Source organism: Marmota monax, unplaced genomic scaffold (genome assembly GCF_021218885.2).
Source record: "Marmota monax isolate L192 unplaced genomic scaffold, Marmota_monax_Labrador192_F-V1.1 WCK01_AAM20220418_F8-fsc00056, whole genome shotgun sequence".
In the NCBI taxonomy this organism is placed as follows: Eukaryota; Metazoa; Chordata; class Mammalia; order Rodentia; family Sciuridae; genus Marmota; species Marmota monax.
Window position 1 is genome coordinate 11,544,676 of NW_026695212.1, and position 25,098 is coordinate 11,569,773.

General features: G+C 35.7%; 1 protein-coding gene across 1 annotated transcript; it reads left to right on the top strand.

Moving 5' to 3' along the window:
• The first annotated feature begins 697 nt into the window (after window positions 1–697).
• Glipr1l1 (GLIPR1 like 1) lies at window positions 698–20,281 on the top strand. Its single transcript, XM_046430659.2, has 5 exons — window positions 698–891; window positions 9,201–9,446; window positions 13,012–13,112; window positions 16,441–16,529; window positions 20,193–20,281. The coding sequence occupies exons 1-5, from the start codon at window positions 721–723 to the stop codon at window positions 20,279–20,281; spliced, it is 696 nt and encodes a 231-aa protein (XP_046286615.1). The 5' UTR covers window positions 698–720.
• Window positions 20,282–25,098: the final 4,817 nt, after the last annotated feature.

A 25,098-nucleotide genomic window follows, 5' to 3' on the forward strand; every position in this document is an offset into this window, starting at 1 on the left:
TCTCGTCACCCTGCAATAGAACACCAGAACTTAGTTCTATAACTAGAAGTCCCTAGGCAGTCTCTTTGGTAGGAAAAAAAAAAAAAAAAAAGAGGAAAGAAGAAGAAGAAGAAAGGGGGTAGGGCGGAAAGAGGAGGAGGAGGAAGAGGAAGAGGAGAAGACAGCAGCAAATCAAATGTTTAAATGTTTAACAAGGTAATAACTTTGGATCACAGTATGACAGCGAGTTTACAAATCGCCTACTTTAATCCCGAGTCTCTGAGGAAGGGGGCAAAGTTCTGCAGTAGTTTATTTAAAACAATACGAATGCTATTATCATACACAGATGCTGAGTCTGTAAAACTAATGCATAGGGTTTTCCACAGGGCATCCAATTGTCAGCATCCAATACACCTTGTTCTTTGTATAATGTGGTGCCGCCTCCATGTTGCAACTGTATTACAATCCAGGCAATGACTCAAGATGATCAGAGCCTCAGAAAGCACTTAGGATCCTGAGTCAAAACTCTGCAGTGCCGCGCTGCGCTGGGCAGACTTGGTGGGGGCGGATCCTGCCTCGAGCCCGCCCTGCCCCGAGGGTTTTGCCCAATGAGCGGGGCTTCCCCGCGCCGGCTTGTGCAGAGGATGGAGTCCGGCGAGAGCGTGGTCCCTGGGGCGGCAGAAATCCAGCTTCCCCAGCCGTTACTGGTTGGTGCTGTTGGGACATGGTGCTTGTCCCTCCATGGCTCTTAAAAATCTTATTAGTTTGTGGACCTTAAGTCTATGTGTAGCGGCCAGCAAACTTCCTCCAGTCCCGTCCGTCACAGACCCACAATTTATAGACCAGTGCGTCCAAGCCCACAACGAATGGAGGGGCAACGTCAACCCCCCAGCGGCCGACATGAAACACATGGTGAGAAAAGAACCAGAACTGGTCTCCTATGCTTCTTGTTCATCCCAAGGTATCCGGGCCATACGTTTCGTGGACTTATCTCAATACAGCCAGGACTCCACTTGTGGTTTATAGAAAACTCACACCTTGGCTGGGCTGTCTCCTCTAGGGTTGTGATGGAGTGGAGGAGATGGGAGCTGTTCTTTCTGTTCCTTTTGCCTAGACATAAGCTCCCTGGGGGCAGTGGTGGGGGGGAGCAGATGGTGTTTGGAAGTTGCATGGTCTTCCCCTCTAAGGTTCATCCGTATTTTGCAAGGGTGTTTTTGTTTGGTTCTTTTGTTTTTCTCTTCTATTGGATGGTGCCTCCCATCCTGCACATTCAAGATTCTACATATAAAAGATACATACAGTAGAGTGATGGGAATTCTCTCATAATTTTATATTTTAGAAACCCAAGTTTAAAACAACACAGTGGTGTAGTATTCATTTGAAAAATAAAATGTTCTACAAGGATGTGAAAATCAGCTCTTGAACAGTATCAGATGGTGATTTTCATGAAAAAAATAAATAAATTTGTGAAATTTAATCCCCCAAACATTGCACTGGTTGTATCTTTCTTAGACCTCCACAGTAGGGCCAACAAAGGGGAAAAGAGTTCTGTATGGAAGAAAAAGCAAAGAGAACATTATGTTATTAAAATAATCATAGATTTTACCCATTTTTAACAAATTCTTGACCATGTATTACTTGGAGTTTCCTTTGCATTGTAACTTTTTCTTGCTTAATACCACCACAATGAACATAAATGTATAAATGTTGTTAGTATTAATCTCTCTTACCATGCTATGTAAATTGTAACTCACATTTATTCCAGGGGTTTTGCTTTGTTGTTTTTTGGTACCAAGGACTGAACCCAGTGGTGTTCAACAAGTGAGCCACATACCCTGCCCTTCTGCCTCAATCTCCTCCTCAGCCACTAGGATTATGAGCATCCACCAAAATGTGCAGCCAGTTTTCTTTTTTTCTATCTGGAAGACAATAAAATTAAAATTTTTTCAAAAAAGAAAATACAATGGATGCTATTATAAAATCATAGCTCAAGCACTAAAGTTCAGAACTATAATGTTATACTATATAGGAGAGTGAGAGTTTTGTTTTTTTTTTTTTGAGTGAAGGAAATTTTAAATAGATTTTTGAAAGTCAGACAAAAACAAACTGACCACTTTAAGAATGCAAAATTTTTAAAGTATTTTCATGTATAATGTTTAGTTTAATCTCCAACTGATTGGGGTAGTCAGGAGTATGTTATTTGCTTGTAGTATTTCCTCTATGTTTATTTAGACAACCCTCACTAAAAGACTATTTTTTTTTGCTATAAAAATGCTATGTGATTTATATTTGTGTAGGCAGAAGAGAGGAAAAGAAGGAATAAGGTGAAGAGACATGAATAAAATTTGAGTCTTCTTTAAATGTATCTTGTTTTATAATTTGACTCAGTAAACATGTAAAATTATTATGTCCTTTTTGTATTTTAAACAAAAGGAAAAGTATCCCTTAGACACAAACTTAAAAAAACTAGTATATAAAATTGGCCTCCAATCTACACTTTTAAAAATTTTATAAGCATTTCTGCAATATATTATTTCAACTGTACATTTCTAGTACAATGAACTTTGAGGGAAAAAAAAGCAACAAAAAAACCTGAATTCAGTAATGTTAATGCTAGTGTGATTTTTGTGAAGTCTTTTGAAAGAATTCTATTGCATATTGTATGATGAAGCAAAATTTTATAATTTATAGGAATTAAGACTTTCTGCATAAAAAAGTAGATACAAGAATATAGTCAAAGACATTAAAACACTGTAATCTTTAGAGTGAAAATCACAGCATGAATTCATGATTTCTTACTTAAATAGTTATACCTTAACCTTATCATCGAAGAAGTATACAAGCAATGATATCCATTAGCAATGAGAATTCATAGCAAAATATTTTCATAATAACGGATGATTTCCTTGGAAAAAATGGCTGAATGTAAGTGTGAGGCAGAAAACATGCAAGAAGAATCCGGAACACTAATAACTTATCAGAAAGAAAGGAAGACCCAAAGATTAATTGATTCATAGTAAAAAGACAAAGGACTCTTATTAGGATGAAGTTTACTAAGTACCATTAGTCTTACTATAACAATGAGGGAATACTACAGAAAGTAAAAGGGGAAAAATAAAAGTTATTATCTTTAACTGCATTGAAGAACTACGGATGCAAAATGATTAAATGAATTACCTTTAAGAGAAAGGTGGCCCTTACTAGAATACAGCACGTATCTTTGTTTTTGTCACTGGGAAAGTTATGGAGGCATGAGGCATTGGTAGGTAGAAAAACCAAACCTGCCATAAGCCAAGCAAAGTGGTGAAGTTAATGGAAAACTGGACATCTTGTAATGGTTGTGTGGCTATTATGGAGGACTGAAACCTAGAAGACACCCAACCACAATAATTCTTCAATTCTTTATGCCTTTTTTTTTGAGAGAGTGAGAAATAAGTGCCAGTATTAGAAAGCTGGATTTAGGCATCCAAAGCAGAGTGCTTTAACAAAGCCCTGCTACACTTAAAGCCCAAAAGGATGCATCTTACTGCACCTTCAAAATTCTTGAAATAAGAGCTTAACTAAAAGTAATGTTCAGTGCCAACTGAGAACAATCACACGTTAGACTAAGCAAATAAACTCCTAACCATAGCTATTCTTAACATGGGCAGACTAAAGGACAAAACTTTGAAAGGAAAATTATTAGTTTCTGGCATACAACCAAAATACAGAAAAAAATATTTAAAAGCCAGTAGATGTAAATCATGCTAAACTACCAATTGAACTAGAACAAAAAATTACCCAGAATTTTTAATTAGTAAACAGAGTATGTTAAAGAACATGTGTGTGTATATATACACACAATTAAATAAATACACACACACACACACAGTCCCTGAAAGGAAGTATTTATTGGGTGGGTTTACAAGAAGACTGGACATAGCATAAGAAATTATTGGTAAACTCAAAGATAAATTATTAGAAATTACCCACACTGAAGCACAGAGAAAAAAAACAACCCAATAGCAACGGTAGAAATAACAGAATGCTGGAGACCTCTGGAACAAATTCAGATGATTTAACATACACATATTTGAAAGGGACAGAAGAAGTATTTGAAGAAATAATCAGCAACAATTTTCCAAAATTTATGGGAAGACATCAAGTCACAGATCCAGTGTCTCAAAACTCAATCATCTAAGCACAACAGCTAGTCACACGAGAGTCAAACTGGTGAAAATAAAAGACAGGAAATCTTGAAAGCAACCAGAATGGGATAAAATAAATATTTCATTTTTTAAAATTTAAATATAAGGCTGAATTCTCTTCCTGCAAAGTTGAACTCAAAAGACAATAGAATTTTAGCCTATAAAGGTCAGAAGGGACTGAAAAAAAAATAGAAGGCTAAAAACACTTTCAACATATGATTACTTGCCCACTGAAAGTATTCTTCAAAAACAAAAGCAGGTAACAGTGGCGCATACCTGTAATCCCAGTGGCTCCAGAGGCTGAGGTGGAAGGACTGCAAGTTCAAAGCCAGCCTCAGCAACTTAGGGAGACACTAAACAACTCAGCTAGGCACTAAGCAACTCTAGCTGAGTTGTCAGCTAGACCCTGTCTCTAGATAAAAAAGGGGGGCCGGGGATGTGGTTCAGTGATTAATCCCCAGTACCAAAAAAAAAAAAAAAAGTAAAATAAAGCTATTTACAGGCAAATAAAATACTGAATATGAAAATTCAATTCAAAAGCAGAACAGCTCTGTAAGAAGTACTAGAGAAAGATTTTAAGCTTTTAGGAAAACAATCCCAAAAAGAAACCCAGACCTAAGAGAAGAGTCCCAAACAGACTAGATGTGGGGTTAAATATTTTAAGTTTTCTTTATAATGCCTTCATATTGTTGACTATTTAAAGCCAATGTAAGAATTTCAAGATGCCTTAATAGAGGTACCCAGAACTCACTCATTCTTTCACAAAGAAAAACTGAAGCAAGAGGTATGTAGCTCCATTTTATGGTGTGTGACCATGGGAGAATGCTGGAAATGAGTGAGAGAGAAACTTGAGCCTTATTAAGAGTCAGAGACCCACTAAAATAGCATAATAGGGGAAACAAAATACCCTGGCTCCAGAGCCTGCATGGAATGGGTCTTCATTCTGCAGGAGTGAGGGTGAAAGTCTCAGCCACTTCAATCAGTATGTACGGTTGCTGGCAATCCTAGCTATTGGAAAGCTTCACAATCCCCACAGGCTTTCAGCCTCCTTAAGTAAATAACTTGAAATCTGCACAGAAGTCTGGCTTTGTAAAAAGATCTCCCATTATCTCCAGTAAATCCCCAAGATGCTGAAGCCAGGACCCATCTTGAGAAGGGACCTATTGTCTGAATTTGGACTGGACTAGGAGTCAGAAACCTCTGGTCATAGTTCCAGGACCCTAGAGATATTCCACTGCACTCTGTAGCTGCCTTCCAAACCACTCACAAGAAGGGCTCTGACCTAACCTGCCATGTGGCCTGCACAGTATGGAATCAACACATTGATTTGGAGGAGAAGGGAGCCACCCACAAGAACCAGGAGCTTCTGGAGCTTGCCCTCTGAGACTAGGGGCATGGCAGGTTACATTCAGATTCATACTGATGCCACAACTGAGTCACCTACCTGCTTCCTGCCACCCCTGCACAAGTACCAAACACAGGTACCTGTAATGAACAGGGTCGGGAAAGAGCTCTGTGGATTCACTGCTAGCATGCCAAGTTAAGGCAGCCTTGAGCAAAACCACAGCTTTAGTTATTACCCTGGTCCAGGACATATGACCAAAGGGGATCTGAAGAGAAACTTTGCCTGGCTCTGGCCATGTTCCACCCTAATTCACTCCTGTGAGCACTGCACCTGAAGGAATTGGAAGGAGAAAACTTAATGCCTACATAGCACCCAGAGGCAGGTGCCTCCTCACCAAAATACTAGCAAATCAAGTACAATAGCACGTAAAAAGATCATATACCAAGATTAAGTTTGTTTCAATCTAGGGATGCAAAGATGGTTTGCATCTTTTGCAACATACACAAGTCAGAATTTGAAATTCAGTAAATGTAAATCACATCAACAAATGAATGATAAAAAGTGTATGCTCACTCAATAGATGCAGAAATGAGCATATGATAAAATTCAACATCCCTTCATAAGAGTCCTCAAAATTAGTTATAGGATCATACCTCAACATAATAAAGGCTGTACATGACAAATCCACAGCCAACATCATACTGAATTGTAATAAAATGAAAGCATTTCCTCTAAGCCTAGGTATAAGACAATGTTATCTACTTTCACTACTCTAATTCAATATAGTACTAGAAGCTTTAGCTAGAGCATTTAGGCAAGAGAAAGAAATGCAAGGCATATAGATAGTAAAAAGAAGGAAATCAAATTACTCCTGTTTGCAGATGATACTATTCTATACATAAAAAAAAAAAAAAACACCTAAGGACTCCGCTGAAAAGCTATTAGAACTAATAATTAAACAAATGCATTAAAGTAGCAGGATTCAAGTCAACACAAAAAAAAATCAGTAGATTTTTCTATACACCAATAACAAATTTGCTCAGTAATAAATTATGAAGGCGGTCCCATTTATAATAGCCACACATCCAAAAATTACTTAGCAAGAAACTTAACCAAGGAAGTAAAAGACCCCTACAATGAAAATTCTAAAATATTGGTGAAAGAAATTGAAGAACACACACACACACACACTAAAAAGAAAAGATCTTCCATGTTCATGGATTGGAAGAATTAATATTGTTAAAATGTCCATCTACCCAAAGTGATCTACAGATTCAATGCAATCCCCACCAAAATAATGATAGCCAGGCGCAGTGGCACATGCCTGTAATCCCAGCAGCTCAGGAGGCTGAGGTAGGAGGATCACAAGTTCAAAACCAGCCTCAGCAATTTAGCAAGGCCCTAAGCAGCTTAGCAAGACCCTGTCTCAAAATAAAATTTAAAAAGGGCTGGGGATGTGGCTAAGTGCCCCTGGGTTCAACCCTGGTACAACAAACAAACAAAAAACCCATGACATTCCTCACAGAACTAGAAAAGCAATCATAAAATATATATGGAAGGACAAAAGACCCAACATAACCAAAGCAGTCTGAACTAAAAGGGCAAAGCTGGAGGCATCCCAATATTTGATTTTGATTTTAAAACATTCTACAGAGCCAAATCAGCATGGCATTGGCATAAAAAAAATAGATACAAAGGCCAATTGGGCAAAAATACAGAATCCAGAAATAAACCCACACATCTATTGCCAACTGTTTGTCAACAAAGGTACCAAAATCATACTTTGGAGGAAAGACACCTTTAATAAATGGTGCTGGGGAAAGTGGTTATTCACAGGTAGAAGACTGAAGCTTGACCACTGTCTTCACTCTGCAAAATCAACTCAAAATGGACCACACATCTAAAATATAAGATCTTAAATTCTGAGCCTATTAGAAGACAATAGGGAAACATTTCAAGACTTTGGTACAGGCAGGAATTTTCTGATAGACCTCCAAATGCATAGGTACAACAACAAAATGGATAGATAGGTTAAATTAAAATGTTCGTATCCATCTAAAGAAATCATCAACAGAGTCAAGAGACATTCTACAATATATGAGAAAATATTTACCAAGTAGAGGGTTAATAACCACAATATATAAAGAACTCAAAAAAATAACTTAACAAAAATAGTCCAATTTAAAAATGGGCTAATGGTCTGAATAGACCCTTCTCCAAAAAAAAAAAAAAAAAAAAAAAAGAAGAAGAAGAAAAAGAAAGAAATACAAATGGTCAGCAAACAAATGGGAAAAAAAAATCTCATTATCATTAGCCACCAGGAAAATGCAAATCAAAACTATAATGAGATACCATCTCACCCCAGTTAGAATTAGCATTTTTTTTAAAAAAAGGAGGACAAGAATGTGGAGAAAAGGAACACTTATACACTGATACACTGTTGGTAGAAACGTAAATCAGTCCAGTCATTATGGAGAACAGTATGAAGTTTTCTCAGAAAACTAAAAGCAGATGTACTATATTATCCAGCTATCCCACTTCTGGGTATATATCCAAAGGAAATTAAATCAGCATATAAAAAAAACTGCATACCTGAGTTTATTGTGCTACTAGTCACAATAGCTAAGAAATAGAATCAGCCTAGGTGCCCATCAACATATGAATAGATAAAGACAATGTGGGAGGTATACACAATGGAGTATTATTCAGTCATAAAGAAGAACAAAATTTTGAAATACTCTGCAAAATGAATGGAACTGGAGATGTTCAGATAGACAAGTACCTCATATTCTGTATCATGTGGAAGATTGCAAAAAGCTGAATTTACAGTAGAATGTTATTTTTTTATTGGTTGCTCATGACAATACAATGATCTTGACATATCATACATTTGATTCAAATGGGGTATGAATTCTTATTTTTCCATGTGTACAGATTGCAGGATCACATTGGTTATACAGCCACGTAAATGCATACAGCAATACTAGTGTCTATTGTATTCTGCTGCAGAATATGTTATTAATTATTAGAGATTGAGAAATTGGGGTAAGGGTAATAAAAGGGTGTTGGATTGTATCCATACTTGCTGTATACATGTATAGAAATATATTGAACCCCATTATTAAGTATAATTATTGTGTGTTAATAAAATAAAATGCAAATTCAAAAGAAGTTTGCAGGGTAGGGAAGAAAGACAAACCATATGCTAACTCTAAGAAGGACTTAGCAGGTATGGAAGGTGCTATGGAAGCAAGGTTTGGTAACTAGGGCCCTACACACTTCCACAGCTAACACTGAGGAAGGAAATCCCACCTAAAATGTACAATTAATATGTGCGAATTTAAAAAATCATTAAGAAATTTATCCTTTACTCATAATAAATTTGCATAACCTTCTGAATTACTAAATTTTGAACTACAACTTATTTTAATCACATTCAGAATATTGGTTGAGTGTGTCTAAGTACCAGGCCATCCACTAGGTACCAGAAATACAAAGATGAACTGCCAGAGTGAGTATTAAGTGTGTATTTCTGAAGTAGATCTAAAAAGACGCGACCAACTTTAAACATAATAAATACCAAAGAAAAACTATAGTTGTATTAAAGTAAACAAAATGTAATTGATTGCAAACAAAACAATTACATAAAAGGTATGCAGAATTCAACTTACACCATTTTTGTTTTTCAGTTTTGGGATGAAAGCTTGGCAAAGCTGGCTAAAGAGTGGACAACCAAGTGCAAATTTGAACATAGAAGTTGTTTATCAAAACCATATCAATGCAATGAAGACTTTGAATTTGTTGGAGAAAACATTTGGTTAGGCGGATTTAGATACTTTTCACCAAAAGCTGCTATCACTGCTTGGTATAATGAAACTGCATTTTATGACTTTGATACTTTAGCATGTTCTAAAGTTTGTGGCCATTATACACAGGTAATATTTGGCAGCACTGACTAGTTCTTATTTATGTGTGTTACAATTGTCATAAAAAAATATTTTTTGAGTTTCAAGAAAATTCACCTTCATTTGGGACATATTTTAATTGGGTACAGACCTCTGTGTAGTAAGGTGTGTTTTTTTTCTAAACTTAAAAAAAAATCATACTTCACTGTCATTTTATTTGTATTGTTTCCAACAAAAAATCTACTATAATCCTCTTCTTCTGCATGTAAATGTCTGGCTGTCTGCTTTAAAATTTTTTGCTTTTATTATAAGTCTTGAGCAGCCAATAATAATGTACATAATTTTCTTTGTGTTTCCTCTGTTGTAGTTCAATGACCTTGGAGCGAGCTCTTGTCTATAGTTTGAACCAAATTTGAAAAAGTGTTAGCCATTGTTTTTGAAAATATTTCTCTCACTCTCTCCTCTTTTCCCAGTGTCCAGTTGTCCATGTAGAAGACCACTTGAAATTGTCCCAGTTTTTTGGTGCTCTTGTTATTTCTTGAAGACATTTCTCTGATTAATTTCAGATAGTTTTACTGCTGTCTTTAAATTTGCTAACCTTTTCTTCAACACTATTTATTCTCCAGTTAATTCCATTTAGCTTTTTTTTCAATCTTAGACATTAAAGTTTTTATCTCTAGAAGTGTGACTGTGGGTTTCTCATAAGTTCAATAAATATACCTACTGCATTTTATCTTTCAACTAGCTTTTTAAGCATATGAAGTATAGTTATAATTGTCATTTGATTGTTTCTCCTGATTCTTCTAGTATATACATATTAGCTGTATGTTAATATCCATGGATTGACTTTTTCCATTCATGATGGATCGATTTTCCTTTTGCTTATCACATTGTGTAGATACTATTATATTTAGAAAATTGCAAATTTCCCTTGTTGGTTATTGAATTTATTTGTATACCTGTACATACTCTTTTGGTATCTCCAGGGATACAGTGAAGTTACCTGAAATTTATTTGAAGCTGTTGGTTCCTACTTTTGAAATATACTAGGTAGAATGAAAGCAGTGTTTAGTCTAGGGCTGATATAATCTCAGTACTGAAATATTCTTCTGAATACTCTACATAACACCCTGAGAATTATGACATTTTTCCAGTCTGGATAGTGAGGTGGATCCTGTTCCTGGCCCAGGGTAAACCTTGGTATTGTGTTTTTCTAGTTCTTACAGGTATATATATATATATATATATATATATATATATATATTTTTTTTTTTTTTTTGCCAGGCTTAGAGCAACTTCCTGACATGCATGCTGTTTAGTATTCTGCTGAATAGATGATGAGGACCCTTCACAATCCACAACAGTGTGTCAATGTATAAATTCTCGTCTCTCCAATACTATATTCCCTAATCTCCTGCCTATTTGTTCTCGTTGGATTCTCACTTCAGACCTCCTCAAGAATCCTTCAAGCTTTTTCTGAGTCATGGTCTAGAAGCTCTCTCAAGGCAATAAGCTGGGACAACTGTATGGGTCACATTTTCTCCTGCAGACTCTCAGTGTATTACTTTTGTTGCCTAATGTCCAATGTCTTGAAAACCAATATTTAATATTTTCAATTACTTTGGAGGTTTGAGGTAGGTGTGCAAATCTTTTCCCTGTTACTTCTTTTTGATCAGAAGTGGGAAGCATTTTTGAGCCAAGCTTAATTTCTAGGTATAGTATTGACCTCCTGGGAAGACCTGTTCAAGCAATAGAAAGAGCTAACTTTCATCTCTAAACTTACCTATCTGTATAGGTTGAATTAATATTAATATGTAGGGTTTTCAAGAAAATAATTTATCAGAGGTTCAGTGTACAAGGAAATTAGCAGTTTCCATGTTCCCCTTCTGTTTACTCTTTGTTCAACAACAGGATGTTCCTCTAAGTCTGGAAACCCTCCAGGACATCAGAACAGATGTTGCTGGTAAAGAATATGGTTTGGCTACTACTGGGAAAACTGAGAGAATGGTCAGGTTTCCTTATAACAAGTAAGATGTAATATCCCGAATATGGTATCAAAGATGGGTCATGATACATGATACATGCATGGCCTGTATCAGTTCTTTGCCTTTTGTTGTAAGGAAAAAGGGAGCTGTTTTCAAACATTGCTTCTTCCTTAGCATTATTACATAAAAAAATAGAAGCTAATTCTTCATTGGATAATTTACATATAGTTCAAATAATTAGGAATATATACATCCTTCTACTTGATTGAACCACTATATCTTGAGCAGTGTTCTAAACAAAATGTTTTGTATTTACCACTCACTAATATTCATACTGATGTTACATCTAATATATATATTAATGTTATATCTAGTCTATTTCATGAAAGCCATACATTTTTAAACTGAACAAAGCCAATATTTATTTTCACCCTTGCCAAAGCTAAAAAACAAACAAAAAAAAAATCACCATTTAAATCACAATTTAAATATATTAAGCCAATAAAATTTTATGGTGCAGTTTTCCGTGAAACAAAATTGTAAACATGATTTCTTAAAAATTATGTACACTTTCAGTTGTATAGTTTATTAGCTTTTCATAATATTCAAAAGCATTTTTTGAATAATCTGCTCAATCTTATTAAGTGAGGCAATCTCAGATCAGTCACCTCCAGCTATACACACAATGAGAAGCATAATTCATCTCTTACTCCTCAGAGAACCTGGCATTTTATGCCACTGTGATGTCCCAAAAATATAGAACCACTAAAATGTACTTTTCAAATTAAATTTTGATTACATGGCAGTCATAAAAAAGGTTGCTGATATATCATTTTATGAAATAGTAGTATTTTCTTAATGGAATTGTCAAAGTTGGAAAACTCACTTGTGTTGTCAAAAATTTTCCTGGAATTATTTTGCTTTGTAAATAGAGTAAATTAAGCATTTCCTCCTTTTTCTCCACTTATAAAATGGAGACAATTCTACTCTCCCATTGTTAGAAACGATAATGATGTTCTTCACATTTTTTATTACTCTTCCATGGTTTGTTTTCCATAGATATCTTCTTATTTAGAAATGTTTGCTATTCCTTACAACTATATAAAAATGATTCACCATACATATGGCAAACTTTTTTAAAAAATAAGATCATGGCCGGGAGCAATGGTGCACACCCGTAATCCCAGCAGCTCGGGAGGCTGAGCCAGGGGAATCGCAAGTTCAAAGCCAACCTCAGCAATGGCAAGGCACTAAGCCACTCAGTGAGACCCTGTCTCTAAATAAAATACAAAATAGGGCTGGGTATATGGCTCAGTGGTCAAGTGCCCCTGAGTTCAATCCCTGGCACCAAAATAATTAATTATTAATTAAATGTTTTTAATCCATATAAAGAATATGCTTAAAACTGCAAAATTCTAAATGTACTAATAAGTACATTTTTCCTCAGAAAAGCAAAATAATCACTTAAAATATTAGAAAAAATATAGTCAAAATATATGCATGTATATCTTTTCAATAGCATAATAAAGATATGTCTACTCCCATAATGCATTGTTTGAACAGAATTATTTTGAATATGTTACTTTATAATTCTTTTCCTTTCCTTATAGGTAGTTTGGGCTAAATCACATAAAGTTGGTTGTGCAGTTTCAATATGTCCTAATCTTGGCGGACCTACAGCTTCAATATTTGTGTGTAACTATGGACCTGCGTAAGTTATTTTTCTATATAAAATGTTTATATTGAAATAAATGTTAATAAGTGTTTACAAAAAGAGAATCTTATATTAGAAACAAGTATTTTTTGATAAGTAAAGTCTCCCTCTAAAATACTAATAAAACAAGGTAGGTGAAAATAAAAAGTAGTAGTAGAACATTCTCTTGTATAAAGTAGAACTGTGTTTGTTATGAAATGTTTAAGCTTGAGAGTGAATAATGGCAATTGTTTCTTAAGTAATATGAAATAAATTGCCCAGTAATATCTAAATGCTGGAATGCAAAATGGTTGGCAGATGATTCTCTAATATAATATTAACATAATTGGAATGAGAAAATGATTGAGAATAATGGCAAAAGCACATTTTTCTGAGAAAAGAGCAACATACTTTTTAATACCCTCCTGATAATAACTTACCTAAGAGGCACTATAACATAAACATAATGGGAAGCTCCAAAAATGAAATTAGACTTTAATCCCTATGGATCTGTATAAGGAATATAAAAAGTTAATAACAAAGTTCTTCAACAAACAAAACCTTTAAAGCAAAATGTACAAAAGGTAAAAGTGTAGACAAAGAATAAACATACAGGATTGGCAAAAAGGGGGTAGGATATGCCAAAAATACTATGGAAAGATTATGTTTCTCTCTTTTTGTATTTTCTTCTACTGCCTCCCACTTAGAAGTAAAAGCAAGAATGATAAGTACATTGAGTTAAATTTGGGGGCAGAGAACAATTTTGTAGATATCAAAGAAATTACAATTATCAATATTTTCTCTTAAGGAGACTAATCACTGAATTTGGAAGAAAAATATAAAAATAATAGGAGATTAATGCTCAGTATTTGATTTTTTTTAAAAAAAGCTAAATAGCATAATGTTGCTTTGAACAAATTAAGTTTTGGGATCCAAACAAATATGTTCATAACAGATTTCTTATTGGTCTTGTGGTAATATTCGGAGGATGTTGTTACATTACTCCTGGCCAAGTAATGGAAACAACTATACTCTAACCCTGAAACAACAACAGACAAAATACATGAAGCGACAATTTTGAAGTCATTGCCTATCATACAACAAAAGATTGGCACATGGAGTGGGGGAAAGAGACAGAGGTTGTTAGATTCCAGTTGAAAAAACAGCTAAGAGTGCAGGGAAACTAATACTGCTAGAGTTCATGGATAAACATATTAGAGAAAAGAGAACACACACACTGAACACTCAGCATATAGTGATTAGCATATGTTTGTGAAGAAACTGATGAAGAACCCAGTAAAGAATTAGAGGGAACCATTCTGGCACTCTTACAGGGAGCAAAGCAGACTGCTCCAATTTTCCTATCAATTCACAATAAAACCTGAAAGAATCCAAAAGTTCCCAATTAAGTGCACCCCAGAATAAAAAGATTGATGATTTATAGAAAACATGATATACAGGAACTAACACTTAACAGTGTGGGGCATCTAATTAAATATCACCAGGCATGTAAAGAAGCAGGAAAATTAGACTTAGTACAAGGAGGATAATCAGTGGAAATTGAAATTAACGCAGAACTAACAGAGATTTAGAGTAGAAAGAAGACAAAATTGTTATGATTGTATCCCTTATTTTCAAAAACTAAGCAGATAAGATACTAAAAACAGAAAACTACCATGTCTGAGTTGAAAAGACAAGGTTCTTTTCTACCCTAAAGTTCTACTCCTTATGAAATGGAATAATTTAACTTGACTATGAAAAGTAAAAGACATATACTATAAACCCTAAAGTCACCACAAAAACTAAAAAAAAGAAAAACAAAACAAAGAATAATAGCAGATAAGCCAACAAAGCAGTTAAAATGAAGTCTTACAAATATTTTGATTAAGGGCTGGGGCTGTAGCTCAGGGGCAGAGCGCTTGCCTAGCATGCATGAGGCACCGGGTTTGATCCTCAGCATCACATCTGTCCATCTACAACTACAAAAAAAAAAAAAAAAAAATTTTAAGTGTTTGATTAACACAAAGGAAGGCAGAAAAAGAGAATGGGAGAACAGAGAACATATGAGACAATAAAATAAGCAAGAAGGTAATAGACTTAAACCTAACTACCTCAACAATCACCTCAAATGTTAATGGTATAACTGCCCTAGTTAAAAAGCAGAAATTATACAATTGGTTAAATTTGTTTAAAATATTTGCTATTCAGAGACATTTGTTAAAAGAATGAAATGACAACCAACAGACTAACAGAAAGCTCATAAAACATGTGTCAAATAAGGACTTATATTTATAACATAAAAAGCACTCTATAGTCCAATATTAAGAAAATTCAATTTTGAAAAATGAGCAAAAGACATGCAGGTGGTATATAAGTCACCTGCAAAATGCTCAACACTATTAATCGCTATGGAAAAGTAAAATCACAACGAATACTACGGTACAACTATTAGAATGGCTAGAGATGGGACATTCCAAGTACTGAGGAGGATATGAAGGACCCAGAATTCTCACACCTTTTTTATGGGTATTATATTTAAGGATTTGTGCATGAATGATTGAAATGTTCAAAGCAACTTTATTTGAAATAGCCACAAATTTGAACAACCCAAATGTCCATCAGTGGTTGAAAGGATAAATTGTGGCATATTCCTTAATGGAAAGTACTTATATTACTGTGTTTTTCTTTGTGTATTCTGGGTAAATAATACTTTTCAAAGTCTCCAAAGTACTCGAAGATTTTTTTAAAAAGACATTTGTTAAAATGCATTGGCTTATATTATCAAAAAGCAGGCATAAAAGCTGTGAAGTCTTCTTGATAACATTAACAAGTAGAACTAGATAACTATGGTATTGTTTTACATATATATATGTATTTTAGTCATAGGTAAACAAAATGTCTTTATTTTACTTTACATGGTGCTGAGGATCAAACCCAGTGCCTCATGCACGCCAGATGAGTGCTCTACTTTTGAGCCACAACCCCAGCCCCCCACCATGGTACTTTTAAGTAAAGCCATATAGTGTGTTCTCATTTGCAATTTAAATTTATTCCATTTACAAAGGAAGAAGTAATCATGGTGACTATTAAAAAAATTGTGACTATAACATGCTGATAATTGGGTTCAATCCAATTTGTGTTTTATGTTTAGGAATAACCTGTAAAGAACAGTTTTAATAGTTTCCTTTTATAAAAGAAATTAGCATAAAGTTGGGACAAAAGTTGGTTGCTATTTTTCCCTTTTCAACATTTATGATTTAGTGAGTGACCAGAACAACTTTTTCAAATGCACAAAATTTGAAAAATAATTGCCATTAGGGTAACATTTTTTTTTTCTCTTTTTCAGAGGAAATTTTGTAAATGTGGCCCCTTACACCAAAGGAGCACCCTGCTCCATGTGTGCTGAAGGAGAGAAATGCGTCAATAAGCTGTGCCGTAAGCATTAATAATAAAAATCATAATGTAACGTGGACCTGGGCAATTGGATGGGTCCTTTGCCTCATGAATTCAAGGAATGAGATCCAGGGATAAGCAAAGGGTAGAATAATAAGATTTATTTAAAACAGAAAAAGAGAAGGGCTCCCAAAGCATGGGAGAGGTTCCTAGGAAGCGTTCCACTGTCTTCTGTCTAGGGGTTTTTGTGGGCTTGATTTTTCCTCATAGTTGATTGGTAGGACAATACCCACAAATACAATTTAGAAAGGGGCCAATCAGCCAGGTGCTGTGCTGCAGGCTTATAGTCACAGTGGCTTGGGAGGCTGAGACAGGAGGATCGAAAGTTTAAAGCCAGCCTCTCCAATTTAGCAAGGCCCTAAGTAGCTTAGCCAGACTGTGTCTGAACTTTTTTTTAAAATTAAAAGGTAGCTCGGTGGTTAAACGACCCTGAGTTCAAAGAAAGAAAGGAAGAAGGAAGGGAGGAAGAAAGAGAGGAAAGAAGAAGTCAATAAACTCTCCCCTACCCTCTCCTCCCCTTCTCTTCCCTTCTCTTTTTTTCATCCTTAGCAAATCTGGAGAAGCTTTTCTAAGCATAATCAGCACAAGAAGAGGGGGAGGTCTTGTAAGAGGAAGTACTTTTTAGGGAATATTTTGCTGTTAGTTGTGGTTAGGGGTTATTAAGGGACCATCCTTGTGGATAGGACCATCTGGGGCCAGGTGCTTGATTTCTCAATCTTCTCTTTCTCCTTTTCTTTACCAAGACCCATTTCCTGGCTGCCTGGTGTGGTCTGTCGTCCTGTCTCAATCATATTCTATTTGAACACTAATGTTTCCAAAAATTCATTACATTTAAAAATGTCATCCTTACAATTTGTAATTTATGGATGAGTTTTGATTGTTTCTATAAGGTAATAGAAATCAATCATCATAAAAAATTATATTTAAATTCTGATGATCCCTCCCTTCTTCACTGATTATTCTTCCTTTCAAGCTAATGGACAGAAAGAAATGAGTTACTACTGTGATCTGGTTTTCTACTGCACTCAAGTATTGGCTAAAACGTTTATTTGCATTTGCTTTCATACCCCTTCTCTAACTTATCAGAATAGTGACTCATTCAGAAGTAAACACTAATCAATGTCCTTAATTTTGACTTAAAAATCATGTGTTTCTCTTCCATTGTGAAGTTTTTGGTTCTCAAAACAAATATCCTTTTAAGGGTATATATGTAAGTTCTTGGTGGAGAAAGAGATAAATATAAAGATATATATATTTAACATATATAAAGAGATTATATATAATATATAAAGATTATATATATTTGGAATATGTAAATATTCTACATATAAAACATAGATATGTAATATATAGATATTATATATAGTATCTTCTATATTTATATTTTATATATGTAATATATATTATGTATATATATATATGAAAGAAGACAAACACAAGGAATGCATATTGTTCCATATGAAATCTAAAATCAGGCAAAATTAATCTATTTTAAAGTTGGTATAGTGGGTACATACACATTTGGAGAGGAAAGAATTAGTGATTAGAAGAGGACATCAAAAAGATTTCTTTGGACCTATGCTGTGGTTACCTAGGAAAGTGCACTTTTAATGATACATCAATCTTTCCTATCATAAGATATGAGGTTTTTTTACATTCAAATCATACTTCAATTAAAGAATGTACTAGAAGTGAGTTCCTTCTAATTTCAGATTTAACTGGAAGCCATTTTTAAAATAAATTGACTGTTTACTTCCTGTTTGCAAACTAATGCTTCCTAGTCGATGGAATATGGACTAGATACATGCATTTATTCACTCCCATTTCCTGCCCAGTATTCAAGTCACTGTTGTTTCTTGCTAAAACTAACGTAGTCACCCACTTCTTCCTTTACTACAAACTGTTTTATACAAAGAAAATCAAATCAAATTAGTTCTTGTCTTAAATCCCTCATTACAATGAAAGAAAAATCTAATTCTGTACCACATAACCAACAAGTCCAAGCGTGATCTGGCCCGTGCCTCTTCTCTGCTCTCATATATATTTTTTTTTTTTTATCTTCTCCTTGAAACAGACACTAAGCTCCATTATCACCACCCTCAAATATTCCAACTTGCTGGGAGCCACCCTAAGCAGGATCTATGCACATACCTTTAAGTCTTGAGCAAGGAGGTACTGGAGTGGCATTCCATCTATTGCAATGCATGTGGACTTATCTCTGCTCAGAAAGGTGCCCTTCGGGAGTGGGCGTTACACACTGGAAGTGGGCTGCCTCCTTGTTCCTTTGTAATACTACCCCTCCGCCTAATTTGGACAGAATGTTCCATTGAATAGTTCCCCCCATAAAAGCCAAGCTTCAGGGCTTACTCCCTCTCTGGCACCAGCCTCCTGGGGAGGGGGTTCTCTTGCCCCCCTCCCCTTGTGGGAGCTTGCGGCTGGGGGCAGGGAAGCCGTCCTGAACACCCACTGAAAGGTATTTTGTGTGTCTGCGTGGTCATTTCGTGTCACACCAAATTCACTGGAGTGACCCCGGTTCAGTAGCCAGTGCTGGACAGGGGGCTACACCAACTTCTATATAAAACTCCATTATCCAGATCACTGTAGATCTGTTTCTTATGGCCGGATTGTATGGTTTTCTCCTGGTGGCAAACTGTCTTTAGAGATGATTATCAATAATCCTTTACCTCCAAAGCAGAAACTTTTTTTTCTCCTCTGGAATAAGGACCTGTATCAGCTCTGAGCCTAGGCTTTAAGAGATCTGACAGATTTGGCTGTTCCTGCACTAGAAGCCCACCCCTTACCCTGTTTTATATAAAGAAAATCAAATTAGTTCTTGCATTAAATCCCTCATTACAATGAAAGAAAAATCTACTTCTGTACCATATGATCTCCCCTCCCCCCCCCCCCCCACTCCCAAACATGTAAAGAAATGAGTGTTCTCTTGCTTGGAAAGGCAATTTTGAGAAAGGTCTTAGAGGAGGAGGGGCTATATTGCTGTTTCAACCCCAGCTGTGCTATATGTAAACACAGCCGCGATGTTGGCCCCTGATCATGCACAGCATAGCAAAAGAAATACCTAGCAGAGTGAACCAACCAATCCAAATGACTGTGAGAAACGATAATAAATTGTTCTGGTTCTAAGACATTAAGTTTTGGAGACATCTGTTTGACAAAAGTCGATAACAAACATTGTCCACACCTTGTGATTTTTTTTCATTAAGCATATAACACATGACAAAAATATAGAAGTTTCTACGTTTTTCTTTGCTGAGTAGACAAGATTCAGGGTTGTCTTGGTCCAAATGAAATTTAGTTACTGCCCAGTTAGAATTTATGGAAGGCTTGATTTAGACTGCCTCTGCTGTCCCTGCTCCAGGAGTGTAAACTTCCACTCATTTCTGACAACCAGCTGGTGGGTTTCACCCATGCCCCCTCTCCAGTGGGTTCTGGACTCTAATCCTATTGAAGGATTATAAGATTGCTGAAAACTCTGCTTTGCTTTCCAGACTCTTTCAGCCTCTTGCTCCTCACACCCTCCAAATTAAACAAATAAGTACAAATGGGTATCCCTTTGGCTCATTTCCTTCATCTCCTCTTCCCATCTGGCCCTTGACCCCTCAGTTCTCTGAGCTTTTATCTGTTTAGGCCTTCAAGCAGAAACCCGAAATACTGCTAGTTTCTCTGTTTCCAAAAATTGGCCTCCACCCACACAAAGTTCAGATTTTCAGCCTTAAACCTAGGCCCAGAATCAAGAGGGTCCCAAGGAGAAAGTTGCTTTCATCATACCATCTCATCTCTGTATAGATCTCCTACTCTGAAATTTCAGGCCTGTTGCTACAACAAATTTCTGATGCTCTTAAACCGTGTTTTGTTGTATTTTCTTTCTTTCTTTCTTTCTTTCTTTCAATTTTTTTTTTCAGTTGTAAATGGACACAATACCTTTATTTTATCTATTTATTTTTATGTGGTGCTGAGGATCGAACCCGGTGCCTCATACTTGGGAGGCAAGTGCTCTGCCACTGAGCCAGGATCCCAGCCCCTGTATTTTCTTTTCCATTTTCTAGTTGCATTTGATGAGTACTTTTTATTAGTGCTTTATAGTTATACATAATAATGTGGTTCATTCTGACATAATCATGCCTGCAGGGAATATAATTTGCTCCATTTCAGGCCCTAGTAACTTTCTTTTTCCTTCTTCTCTTCCCTCTCCTGTTCCCCGTCCTCTACTCTGCTAGTCTTACTTCTATTTATTCATTGTTGCTGTTTTGTTTTTTTTTTAATTGATGCTCTATAGATATACGTACAGGAGAAATTCTCTGTGATATATTCATATATGTAGATAGCACAATTTAGTCAATTTCATTCTAAAGAACTTCCTTTTTCTGTCTTTCCTCCTTCCCCATTTCCTTTCTCTACTCCCCTGATCTACCTTCTATTTTCATGGGATCCATACACACCCCACCCCCACTTTTTTTGTCCCTTATTTTGCTTTAGCTTCTGCTTATGACAGAAAACTTTCAACCTTTGACTTAAGTCTGGCTTGCTGAGAGCTTTTGTATCACAAAGTACTTTATCTGGGAGATGTCAGCCACCACTGACAACAGGCTCCAAGACATCACTTATAGTCTGCAAAGGCCAAGATAAGCTTTTTGATAACTGGTTGGGGGTGCTTTCACAGCATGTCTTTTTTCCAAATTATTCAGAAATCATTTGACTATACTTGACCCTTTGATGGTGCAAATTAATTTTAGGGAAAGCTGTCAATTCTGAAGAACTGATTTTGATTAGAATTGCCTTAAACTTGTAGAAAAATTGGGGAGAAGTTATAGATAAATTTGAAAGAATAAACATCTTTACAACACTGATTATTTCCATTAAGAAAACTGGCTTATTTAGATTTTTTTAAATGTCTTTCAGTTAAGTTAGAAATTTTCTCAGACTTGCTATTAAAAATATTTTAAATTCCCTAATTTATTTTGAAATTTATAGAAACATAAATGTTTTTACATATTAGTCTACTCTCCAGGAATCTTACCAAACTCTCTTATTATTTCTAATAGCTTATTGATTCATTTGGATTAGCTATGACAGTCATATTATATGAAGGGAAAAAAGCAAGTTTTGTTCTTTCTTCTAATCTTTACATTCATTATTTATTTTACTAATAGTAATAGACATTGTCTTCTCCAGTGCAATGTTGAACATAAGCTATAATATTTTCTTGTTACTGGTCTTAAATACAATGTTTGAACATTATGCAAACTTATTTTAGATTGCTTTTAATTTGGCTTCGTAGTTAGGTTATGGAAGTATTCTTTTTTTCCTAATTTTGCTAATGTATTTAAACTTATTTAAATTTAAATAAATGTTGAATTTTAACAATTTTAACAAGTTACCTGCATCCCTCAAAATGACCCTAATTTTTTCCCTTTAATGTCTTAATATTAAAACTGTATCAAATGATTTCTAACATAACACAGCAACACTAAAATCTTTAAAGATAGTAGGAGTACGGCAGTGGCCCACAAATCCAACTTTAAACCATTTTTTCCTTCCTGTTATAAATCCAATTTGAGCATGAGATTTCCTTTATAGATAGTTAGAATTTTGTAAAAATTCATTTAGAATTTTTGCATTTAATTTTAGAATTAAAATTGGCCTATAATTTCCCTTCTTTGTTTCTCCTTGTGTGATTTTCAACTTCAAGGTCGTAGCAGCTGCAAAGGAAGTTGGAAGCTAGGAACATTATTTCTTTTAATATTTTGGTTATAGTTATACAACATTCTGATTATTTCACTTTTGGAAGTTTGGGAGACTTTCTCTGGAAAGCTACTTTATTTTGGAGTATGTGTGTGTGTTTATAAATTTTAATTACTCATTTAATGATTATATGATATCCAGGTATGGGGAAAAAACAAGCAAATTCTCTTATATTTTCATCTCTGCTATATCTATAGTTATGTTCCATTTAAGTCCTGTGTCTTTTGATTTGTGCTCTTTCTCTTTTTGTTGAACAGTGTTTATTTTTTTAAAAAAATTAGCTTGATTGACTTCATTTTTTGAGAAACAAGAGTTATGGCAGAATGTTTAAATATAAAGGTCTTGGAGTCAGATGAAAGGTGATTAAAAGGATTAAATGTGATAAATCATACAAAGCAATTTGAGTCCCAAACAAGTTAAAATCTCAATATATTTAGCTATTGCCAGAGTGTGGTGGGGCACCATGTAATCCCTGCAACTGGGAGATTGAGGCAGTAGGATCTCAAGTTTGAGGTCAGCTTTGGGAACCTAGCAAGACCAGGTCTCAAAATAAAGTAAAATTAAAAATGAGAAGGGCTAAGTATGTATCTCAGTGGTAGAGTACCCTTAGTTTAATCTCTAGTAGCATAAAAGGAAAAAAATATTATAGTGATTATTATAATTAAATTCTTCATTATTTTCTATCATTTGACCCAGTTTATATTTTTCTTGCCACTTATTGTTACCGCTGTTTACCAGTGACAAGTCCTTGCTTCCCCAATGCTGAAGTATAACACCAGAGAAACACTCCAAGGCATGTTTAGAGTGAGAAGGTAGAAGCTTTATTAAAGGACAGTAGAAAAGACTTCTCCAGGGAAGAAGAAGGGGACCCAAGAGGTGGAATCCATGGAAGGGGGAGGTCTTCTCTCTTTTATAGCTAAGGTCTACTTTCTGCTTTCTTGCATTCCTGTCACATTCCTATCCTTTGTTCTGTTATCTTACAGTGAAGGAATGTAGGTTGAAAGGCCCAAAGGGTGGGAGACAGAGGAGGCCAAAGGAGTAATCTGTGCAGGAAGGGCTTTTGGATTAGCATCTCCATGTTTGCTGGGAGCTGCTTCATTAACATTTCCTTGGGATGGGCTCCATCTTCATCTTACTTGATATTAGACCCTATGTACCTAACTACACTAACTACCTATCTTTAAATCTGACTTCATTCCCCCCCTGTAATTTTGGGAACTCCTTACTGCTGTAAGGAAAGGGGGCAATGACCGTTCTGGCTTCTTCAACCTGAAAGGGGTGGTGTTGAGAAAGCAGTTTTGGAGTCCCCCTTTTAAAAATCAGGTCTATCCAGTGGTCCATGATAGAAGTCCGATTGAGAAGTAACAGGTTGGAGGGCCATTTGAGTGATGGGCGGTCTATAAAAGAAACAAGAAGTTATTAGTACTGGAACTAGATTAACGCAACAATAAATGTCACAGCATAGGAATATCTTAACGAGTATGGTGACAATGACAGAAACTAACAATGTTTTCCACCAGGAAGAACCAGGAGCTAAGATATTGTTCCCATGACAAGGTTGGCGAGGACATGGCTTCTATCTGTAAATCTTTAAGGATATTTGTCACATTGCCAGAATTGTCAGGGATGTAAACACAACATTCAATTTTAATAATGCCATAAGTAACGCCTTGAGCTGCAGTGAGGACATATAAAGCCATCTGGTTTTGTAAGATGGCCTTCCTCATAAGTGTTATTTCAGTGTTAAGGAGAGAGATAACTTTCCTCAACATCATGGAGGGCAGTTTGAGTATGATTGTTTAAAGTCTCGACATGCCACATTACATCTTTTAAACCAATTTGTGGGATAAATAGTGAAGCTAGATGATCATACCAACAAAACACAGTTTGTCTCCATCTATGTTTGAGATTGGGGAGGTTTGCTGGCTGTTGAGCTGGTCCCTTCTTTTGTGTGACCACTCCTAGGGATGTTCCTCCTCTCTCAAGTGACAAATAGGTTGAACTTTTGTTCAGTAGGCAAGCTAAGGGCAGGGGCTTGGAGTAAGGCCCCTATCGATGCCTTAAAGGCTTTAATCTGTTCTGGTTCCCATATCAGGGAAGTTGTTCCTTGGCATAGTGTCTCTTTGAGGAGGCTATAGAGAGGCTTAGTTAATTCCCCATATCCAGGGATCCAAAGCCTACAATATCCAGTTATCCCTAGGAAGCCTCTAAGTTGTCTTATGGTTTGAGGTAGAGGATACTGTCCTATAGGAGTTATTCTTTCTGGTCCTAGTTTGAGGGTTCCTTGAGACAGCTGTAATCCTAAATATTGAACTTGTTTTTGGCACAATTGAGCTTTTTTCTTTGATACTTAATAACCCTTATCAGCTAAGAAGTTTAAAAGTTCTTTAGTGGCTTCCTGACATTTCTTTTGAATGGAGGCACATAAAAGTATGTCATCTATATATTGTATGACAGTCAGAGATGTTTTATCTCTGATCTCTGTTAAATCCTTAGCTAGGGTTTGGCCAAACAAATGAGGGCTATCTCTGAACCCTTGGAGCAATACCATCCAACTTAGTTGAGATCCGCTATCTGGTTCCTCAAAGGCAAACAGATATTGTGATTAGGAGTCTAAGTCCATACAGAAAAAGGCATCCTTTAAGTCTTACACAGTAAACCATGCAGCAGCTGCTGGAATCTCAGATACCAGAGTGTATAGATTAGGAACCATAGGGTGGAGAGGAACAACTGCTTCGTTAATTATTCTCAGGTCCTGAACTAGTCGCCATTCCCCATTGGGTTTCTGAAT